This window comes from Telmatherina bonti, assembly GCF_933228915.1.
Source record: "Telmatherina bonti genome assembly, chromosome: 16".
Classification (NCBI taxonomy): Eukaryota; Metazoa; Chordata; class Actinopteri; order Atheriniformes; family Telmatherinidae; genus Telmatherina; species Telmatherina bonti.
In genome coordinates, this window is record NC_136614.1 from 23,548,479 (window position 1) to 23,558,676 (window position 10,198).

At 38.8% G+C, this 10,198-nt stretch overlaps 1 protein-coding gene across 1 annotated transcript in view; it reads right to left on the minus strand.

Annotated features, from left to right (window-relative positions):
• Positions 1-6,422: 6,422 nt before the first annotated feature.
• The window catches only part of nbas (NBAS subunit of NRZ tethering complex), a 181,537-nt gene continuing 177,761 nt past the window's right edge, over positions 6,423-10,198 (minus strand). The window contains exon 53 of the mRNA XM_079255987.1: positions 6,423-7,359. Within this exon, the coding sequence (XP_079112113.1) occupies positions 7,084-7,359 (276 nt within the window). The 3' untranslated portion in view covers positions 6,423-7,083. The remainder of the gene's footprint in view (positions 7,360-10,198) is intronic.

The following is a 10,198-nucleotide window of genomic DNA, read 5'->3' on the forward strand; positions in this document are numbered from 1 at the left end:
AGAAAGGAATTTCTAACAGATGCTACAATCAGCAGGTGGAACAGAAACCCTGTCAATTTCATCATTAGTCCTAATGCGTTCTTGCAATGTGTAAGTTAGCTGCAGCGATAGTCAATCTCATCAGTAAAGTAATAAATCGCTCACACAGACGTGCCTAGTGTGCACGGACATGTTTAGAACGGATCTATGTCAGAGAAAGATACGACGGATAAGAGTTCTGGTGTGAATACTAAAAAGCAAAGTCAGTGAGAGTGAAATTATGCTGTATTTTAGGTAATTATTAGAGATAGCGAGAGCTGAAAAGGAATATAAAGACATAGAAACAGGAGCCCTTTAATCCTCGGCAGCTTTGTTAGCATCAGATCTTTAGCGGAATGATATTTATGTATGATGTAGTTTTCAGTTTCAAAGAAGATCCACACTGTCAGAGCTCATAATGAGAAAGAGCTCTTTTGAAGTGAGGTTTCATGAAAACACCCTGAAACATAGCCGTTAAACATTACTGCAAGAGGCCATTAGTGCAGCAAACGCATTTTTTTTTTTTTTTACCAAAAACTACAAACTATGTAGTTTTTAAAAAGGTTTGTTTTAAAGTTTTGTTTTTTTTTTTGTTTATATTTCTTTACTTGATAACATGATAACTCATTACAGTGTACTGAATGATAGACATGTTGGGCAGTATGAGAGCATTCATATGTTTGTTCGTGGAACGAATGGCTGAGTTTCAGGATCTGAAAGATTGTGGTACAGAACCCAGTTTTGATGGCTAAGCAAAAGCAGAAGAGCATTTCCTAAATGGTGGGTTATACCTACCACACAAGAGAAAGCCACTGAAAGAGTGACAGTCAGAGAAGCACAGTCCACCTGGGGCCCATTAAAACTGAGCGAAGGCTGGCCCATGTGGTCCACTTCCACAATAGAGCAACTGTACTGTAGAATAAATGACTTATCACAGCTTGCTGCTCATTTTGACTGGACAGATAGCCCTGTCTTTGCACATTATGAAGTTGTCACAAAACTAAATTATTTAGGATGTTGTCCAGTTTTTTTTCATTTATTACATTTATGTGAAGAAAGTAGCCAGACTGACTTGTATCAGGGAGGTGAAGAAGTCTGAGTAAGGACTTCTGGGGACTAAAAGCAGGAACTGGCATCTGAGGGACCTGAGCATGTCTCTTTTCTAGAACTGAAACTTTTCAATTTTTTAAATATTGAAAATCTTACATACTCCACCTTTAAAGACTTTTTATTGCATGTTAAATTTTTGACAGGGTAATGGCTGCTGCAGAGTGAATGAAATACAACACAACATGACGCGACTCCCATTCATGTGCATACTGTCCACAGTTTAATTGTGTCTGTCAAACAAAACAGTTATTACCTTTGCCAGTGAGGTTATGCTTTTGGCCACGTCTGTCTATTTGCTTATCTTTTCTAACGGAAAAACTACTGGGCAGATTTTGGTGATTTTTTTTCTGAGACTAGATCTTGATTTAACTTACATTCCATTAAATTTTGGGTGTGATCTGGAAAGAACTGGGGAAAGGGATTTTAAAAGGATTCTTGACAATATGGGTGGAAATGAGCTGCTTGACAGAGGTCTGTGCTCTCCAAGTGATTTACTAGTATTTTGTCAACAGAAAGCATTCGGGCAGCCCAACCATAACAGTATCCAGTATCACCCAAAATAACAACATTATCGTCCAAGAAATTGGGCAAATCTAAGAGCTTCTGTTTCATTTTCTCTGGAAGAGAACCTATCTGGCACCTCTTGTGTTAAACATATTTTGATTGAGCCAAACAACACAAACTGACATTGTTATGACTGCTCATTTCTGTGTTCTGCTTAATTCCAGACTGTGTGAACCTCTCACAGGTTTCCATATTGTTGTGGAAAAAAAAGTGAAATTAGTTAGTTTTTTTGTTTTGTTTTTTTTGTTCAGATGACATCTTTTTAAGATATAATTGGTCAGTGAAGACTGATTGTTTTTGTCATTTTCCAATTAATTCTAGGAAAACAGTTTACAAGAAATCATCAAACCCTTTTATTAATTTGCATAAATATACTCATACAAATGGATTTTTAAACTTCCCATATCATTACACGTGTCTTTTGCATAATTAGGATTAGAAAGCCTGATTAATGCTTTACAAAGAGGTCAAACTCGGAAGGATTTTGCTTCTGTGTAACGAGCAACACAACTAAATGTGTAGGTATTTGCCCTCCAAAAATGTGTCAAAATCCCCTGCAATATTCTCCTGTTGGAATTCACTTTCGATCTGAGTTTTGTTGTGGACTTGGGGATTGCACTCTCTCACAGTTATATGGAAAAAAACAGCACATATTGGCAATTTCTATACCTTTTTCATTTTAGACCTCAGTATTATGTGGAAGATCCATATTCAGCCACAACAGCTTGCCGTCCACTTCTCAAGCTGATCACCAACTGGTCACATTTTTTTTTTTCTTTTTTTTATCAGGAATAGAATCCTGAAGCAGAATGTTTTTCAGAAGTTCAATCAGCTTGATTGTGACGGTCACTATGTCGCATACAGCACACCCAAGCTGCACCAGCCAACAACTGGATTGAGGACTGGACACACAAGAGGGTATCCATCATCTCCATTCTCAAATTCAGAAGATACCAACTGGCTTTATCAGGGAGAGCATTATCAACCTGGAGGATGAAGTTAGGTTCCTGATTCTGGAGATACTGTATGGGATTGCTCCTAGCTCCAGAATCTTGTGCTCATATGTCTATCATTTAGGTACCAGTCAGGTACCAGTCATACATCTGTGATTCACACACCTGCCATGAATTTCAAAATAGGAGTGAAAACCAAAAGGATGATATTGCAGGGAGATCCAAAAGCCACTTTTTTGGGGGGAAAAAGCAAATTAAATACATAAAAAATATGATCAGTACACACCTGGACACAACAAATAAATATTGGCCACTTACAGCAGTTGATGATCTTCTACTTTCCTGTTGACATCAAGCTGAATAAGAGCATCTACACATTTATATGACACAGCTTTTCACCAATAGCTTACATCAAATTCCTTTATTATAGGTTTAAGAACTTTTTTTTTTTTATTAATTATGCTTTAAAAAGGTGAGACAAATCAGCCATTTCAACAAGCATTGGCCTTGTATAATTACTATAAATGACACCTCTGCACTTGGTCCATTCCTGCCAATGTTGATTTGATCAGCCTGATTACTGAAGGATTTAACAGTCAGATGAAGTACAACAAGTCTTCGTGTAATCTTGTTAGCTGTGCACAAAGAGCTGATTTCATGCTGGCCAGGACAAAAAAAAAAAAGGCCTCCTACTGTTGCTCACGGCGATGAACAATCCAGGGTCAATTACTATCTGAGACCAATTTAATCCAATAAGGGTTGATAAAACTTGCAAAGGACTTAGCAGCTGTGTATTTCCTTAAGACTACAAAGCACAGTTATCTTTCTTCAATCAGTGTCAGCGGCTTAGAAAAAAAAAAAAAAAACTGAATGGCAGAACTATGAATGCGGCTGTGGAACACTGTGAAACTAAACCATTAATCTCTACAGTATTATCTCTTCTCGTTCTGTAATGTTGACATTTCTGTAATTCAGCCAGAGCCGAGAAACTCATCTGATAGCTTTGTGTCTGGCTGTATTTTCACACGACCTATAACTGACACATAGATTGTCTCATTTTCCTCCATCTCCTCCACAGGTAAGGGATTCATTACTCTCTTCTTTGATATATAGAGCACCTACCCACCCCTTGCCCCCATCTCTTATGAATGGGCTTGAAATACAGCAGCCCTGCTGTCAGGGTAAATACCTCCAAGCCACATCCCTTTATTCAATATCTTGCCTGTCAGGGATACAAGCAGCAGCTGTTTTAAATGTTGCTTGCTAAACTGAATTACTGCTGAGTAATTTACAGCATAAAAATAAGACATAATTATTTTGGCTAGCCTAAAAGTATTTAGCTAATTATAAAGGGCTAAGGGTTGCAAAAAGCACGAAGCAGTCATGCAGCAAAAAGAGGAGCTAAAACTAAATGCACGTACTACAAGCTTGACAAAGAGGGAAATTGAGGAAATTAACTTTTGTCTTATTTTCAAAGTGGGATTAGCACATTTTTACAGAAAAATCTGGCAGCTAATGCAAAATTTATTCATTTAATGAAGGGGCTAAATACAGAAGGAGAAAGTTAACCCGTCAATGCAGAAATATGATCAACTTTAGTAGATTTACGTGCACTTTTAAAGCCACTTGAGCACACAGCTGTTCTCAAGAACAGCCGCTGCTGGTTTTAAACATCTGGATAATTAACTGAAGAACAATGCAGATGCTAGTAAAGTGTATTGAAGCCTTCTACATCTTAGCATTTAAATCGGAATGAAAAGTTTAAATCATCCCTGAAAAGTTTATTTCCTTAGTGTGCAAAAGGATGGGGGTCGAACATAAATATGCTCTTCATCTGCTGTTCTGTACTGCAGTGGGTACAGCTAAAGGAGAACGATAATGTCATTTATGTAATCATATGCACTGAACAACAACTGAATGCAAATGTGATACTGCTTTCCAAATCTGACCAAACTACGCTGCATTAATTGAGTCTTGATGAGGCAAATTTACTGATTTATTACATGAGCCTTAAGTATAAGCCTGTACAGCATACAGCCAAGGATTTGTTTTCTTTTTTTGACTGTGCCATACGAATTCTTTTGCCATTCAAATTTGTTTTTACTCTCTTGGCCAAAAGTGAATATTTATGTTTTGTTGTGTACAATGACGCGCTGGCAGACTAACATAAATAAGGTGCCAAGGATTTCTCCTTCCAAGCAAGTAGTTTGGAGGCTTATTCTGGTTAATAAAAATCAGTGTGGACAGGTTTTGGGTAAGAACTTTGATGTCTAATTCACAACCTTTATGATACTGTATGTTGTTGGTGTTCTGAATCAAACCCTGTGAAATGAGGGGGGGCTGGGGGCACAATTAGAAGTATAATAATATAGGATTGCAATCACGGTGTTTTGGCAAATGTTTATTTTGCAGAGGACATCTTCATGTTGCACTAAAATAATTGTAATTGCATCATAAGTATGGAAGACTAAAAAAAATAAATAAATAATGAATTTAGCTCAGAATTAAGCTTTAATTTTGTGCCCTTGTTTCCTGATTGGTTCTTTTCTAATAATGCCTCATCTACCTCATTTCAGTGAAGACAGTTAAGACACACACATGCAACAGTGGAAGCTTCTTTCTAGGCTTTTCAATAAAAAAAAATAGTGCTCTTAATAAATTTTTTCTTATATCAGACCCTCATTTCAATCAATCTGTGCATTATTATCAATATATAAGTTTAGCCCTGTCAATACAAGAAGTGTTACAGCAGGCAGAAGACATAATGACACTATCTGCTGGAAAAAAAAAAAAGTATAAAAAGCACAAAAATTATAATATTTGAGAGAGAGAAGGAACGAGAAAAGAAATTTCTGACATTCATGTTATTTACTACAGAAAAAATATACATGTCAGAGCTCGAGGTCTCGTATGACATGTAGTGAATTTATCCATCCCTGTTCCTGCAAGACTAAAAGGAGGTTTTTATAAAGAAGATTGCCGTCTCCTTGGTAATGGTCTATTTAAAAATATTTCTTAAACAAGACATCTTTCTTATTCACCAATCACCATCCAAACCAAGTGGCTCCTGTGTCATTATATAATAAATCAAACTGGCTACAATATCTTTTTATTTTAATTTTATTTTTTTGTTTTGTTTTGTTTTTAGAGAAGATGCTTTGAGATCATAGAATATAAAACATTTTGATGTTACTTTGTAAACTTTATTCTTGCAAATAACTACTTTGAATTTTGTTTTGCAAAGCAGCAGTTATCTGAGAAAAGAGGGAAGCAGAGAGGGGGGAAAAAAAGTATGTTTTTGTCGACAGTAGCTGATTGCTACAAATTCTCCACTGACTCGCGAGTGCAAACTAGTGAAAACAGTTTCCCAAACCGCTTTAAAACGATTGTGCAATGCAACAAAAAGTGCATTTGAGCGTCAGGATAAATGCATAATTGTTGTTTGGGTCAGAGGGCTGTAATTATGCCTGGAACAATGTGAAAATGCTGTAATTATGATGCAAATCCTTGTAATGCATTCATCAAGAGATGGATAAATCTTTATATAACCCATTCAGTTACAAGAAAAGTGGGTTACAGGTTAACACACTTAACTTAGAAACATCTTTTCTCGAACAAACAAAAGACATCCCAAGAACCTTCAGATACTGACAAAAAATGTTCTTTAAATGTGTAATTTGCATTTAAACTACCAAACAAGCAGAACTAATGCAGTAAAAATGAAAATACAACCACTCAGTGTCATTTGATTTTTTTTATTTGGAATTACTAGTTGATATGGAATTAAAACTGTTATTTTATCATTTTGATTTAGAAGGAACAAATTATGCTGACATATTGAGCAACACATCAACACACATACATCTTTATTCCTAAAACACACACAGTGTGGTGCAACTGTGGGGCTAATTTGTTTTAGAAGGAATTAATTAGATATTATTAGGGGGAAAACACTGAAGCAGAGGCAGGGTGTTTAACAATACGTTAAAGAGGCAAACCTGTCATGGAACAATAGGCTAATATCCACCCACCGCTTCCCAGCTATTGCTCAATTACTTCACCACACAATGGGACGCAGAACACATGCAAATAAATGCAAGCGGCCCGTGCAGTTTCTGATTAGCCTTCAGTCTGAACATCTATTTGTGAATGAGTGACAGCTGAGGTTGCATTTCTAGATCTATTATATTTGTCCCTAATTGAACGGATGTTTCAGTATTAAAGACATCACCTCTTACAGCTTCAAGGCACACACTGCAGTTTGCTGTTGACGTGTGCGGTTGTACCCTGAACCTGATTAAAGGTATAAACGCATTAGTATAGCCTGGGACTCCCTCTATTCTGGCCTCACAATGATTGCCTCAGATCCAAAGGCTTCTCATTCTCCCTTCCTTTGCTTCAATGCTGCAGTTTAACACGCCACTCCTCCCACCTCCCTTCATAGCCACTTCTTGAGAACAGCCAAAGCGGAGTTGAAAGTGAAATGGGCCTGGTGAGTTCCACGGTGGGCCAGCAGCAGGGAACCTGCCTCTGGCCCGTGGCCGGCTGCCATCAGTTCAGCAGCAGCTTTCTCCACATCCCAGCCTCCCTCATGCTGGTGGGACAGCATGTGGGAGCTGAGCAGGGGGTAGAGGGCCGAAGAGATGCATCCCACCAAGAGGCCCGCATCCAGGAGTAATGACAGCAGTTCTTCATCGCAGGAGGAGGCTGTCTCCTGGAAGAAACAGACAGGAGGGGAGACAGTGTGAACACATATGTGATAAGACCCAGAAGAAAACAACCTTTATCACTTCTGAGAAGCACAAATGCCAAGAAGCACAGCTAGAAATTTGGCGAGTCGTTGCAGGCCATTATTCAACAGCGTCTGGCTGCTGAAACACCGACGGCAGCTGCAGCTTCTTGCATCTGCAGCAGTATTTCAGAGCAGGAAATGATTACAATGTCACACGCTTGAAGAAACCTGATGAGGTCAGAGTGTCCCATCACATCGTGTGTTGACCCCGAGGCTGACCACCATTTCCCTGGCAAGAGTCTGCGCACGCACGCACGCACGCACGCACGCACGCACACACGCACACACACACACACACACACACACACACACACACAAAATCCTCCTCTCTGTCTGCAGTTACTTTTTCTGAAAGAACATCTCGGCTAGAAAAACAGTTTTGAGCACATGCTCCCAGATCCATAAACAGACCTTTACATAATATTTTAATCCCATCATCTGCCTCTTTACATCAATGAATTACATGCAAATTCAGCCAGCTGAATGCCACTGGGGCTGCTGTGAGTGGTTTACAAGCCATGCAGAAGCAAGGCTGAGTGCTGGGGTTGAGAGGCCATCTTTCTGCCTCTCACTGTGACTCAGCCCATTTTCTCTGCAACCTCTCACCTATTTGCTTTCTCTATTATTAAGTTCACACTTGCACAACTATACACGCACACAGACAACAGCCAGTCCTTGTCTGGGTATTTCTGGAGCTAAGGCAGATCAATTATAAATGGGGAGCCCTTGTCCTTTCCTCTGTTGTGGAGACGACCAACTGAGGCGGATGAGTTTCTTCCAGCTCACCTCGGAAATCTCCCATCTGAATGAGAGCCTTTCTTACTTTTACCTCCCTCTTTTGAAGGACAATTCTTTTTTTAAAGCAGACAACAGCCTTTAAGAAGCATGTGATGGTGCCACCTAAACATCTAGTATGAGAGTTAATAGACATTCAGCTGTTGCCATTGACAATAACGTTGTACCCTGGTGGATTTACTGATTATTTATCATCAAACTGTGAGAATAGATGCAAAACAGCATAAATATTCTGAGTTTGTATGCATTTTCTATTCAAGTGAGCTACAAGTGATAGGTATTGTGGAACCAATGGGAGACAGAGCTGACAGATAAGGTTTATAGAGATATAGGATGTCATGCATGAGTAGTAATTTAATTTCTAGGCCTCCCATTGAGAGACGGGAACAGATGAATCATGACAAGCCGAGGCAAGGGAACAGGAATGAATGAGGAGGTCATTTTGGCAAAATGAGAATTAAGGGAATAAAAGACAAGAGAGAAGGAGGTCTGTAAATCTAAAAGGAGGAAAGATGGTGGGAGCGAGACAGAAAGGAGAAAGAGGCAGATGTGCACTCAAAAGCATCAGATACATACATTTTTAAGCATACTGACTCCTTCCAGGAGCTGAATACACACCAGACCCAAAGTGACGCACTTCAAAACACCTTCACACTTCAGCATCAAACTTTTCATTTCGCTCCCTCAACAGAGGCCCAGAACAAATGTTCAACATGGCATATCTGGAGCTGGGTTGCAGGCTGACCTATTTCTAGGCCTGGTGTCTTGAGAGATGATTTTAAAAATTTACAGATAAAGGAGAAACGAATGTATATATTCCTCAGAAGTTCCAGGAAATTGTGATCAAAAAGTTCATGTGTGTGCTGTCTAAACAGGTGCCTTAAGAGCTACACAGTTAGGTCAAACAATGAGTTTCCTCAAGTTCAGAAAATTCAGTACATTCACGTGAGAAAATATAGAAAATGGATCATATGAATGGCAACATGTGACATACTGCAGTGTGTCCGTCGCATAGTACCTTCATATTTTGACTGGTTGTGTCTATTTCAGAAAAAAAAAAAAGCAAAAATGCAGAAACAACGTGTAAACAAACATGTACACTCCTATTACTTTGTTAATGAAAAGGGGTCACAGTCAGGTGATGCTAAACAAATTCATTCAATAAATTGAAAGGGTCGCCACCTTTACAAAAGTACAGTTTTTCCATTTGCTGGTCTGCAGCATCCCGCTGTGTTAAGGTTGGAAAGGCATCAGCAATGTGGCTGGTCATCGTTCTGAGAAGGGTTATGAGGCCATTTCCAAACAATCTGGAGTCTATCATTCTAAAGTGAGGAAGAATATTTACAAGTGGAAACCATTCAGGGCAGCTCCTCCCAGGAGTAGACGTCTCAGGATGTTCATACTGAGGTGAGGCCATGCAGAGGTCCCACTGCTTATACTGCACTTAGCTTTTCACAAACTTTTCAGTTTCGCAATTCTTCATGTGAGGCTGTATTTGTCAATTTTTAATATCTCCTGAGACCAGAGTATTTTTTCTATGAAACTATGTCTTGACATTCATAACCTTTTCATTTGAAATAGATGCATTTTTGTTTGCACATGTCTGTAAATTGAAAAAGGCTGGGCAGAATAAATATAGTGATAGATGATAGAACAGCTTATTATCAACAACCTAACTACAAGTGAAGAATGTGTCCATCCTGTAAGGAAGAACTTTTCACAAATATACTACAGAACCCTGGTGCAGGATATGAATGGTTGATAAAGCAGGATCAGCAGAATCTTTGGATATCTGTCTCTGGTGAATCACATAGCCTCCATATCCGACAATAAAAACACTCAGAATGCTCCTCAATGCTTCAGAAATGTTTACTGTGACTTAACAGTTTTCAGGTCAAGAATATCTGCAGAAATGTGAAGCTACTGCTGATAGATTAGGTTCTTCATTTTCTAGCATGAGTGCAGG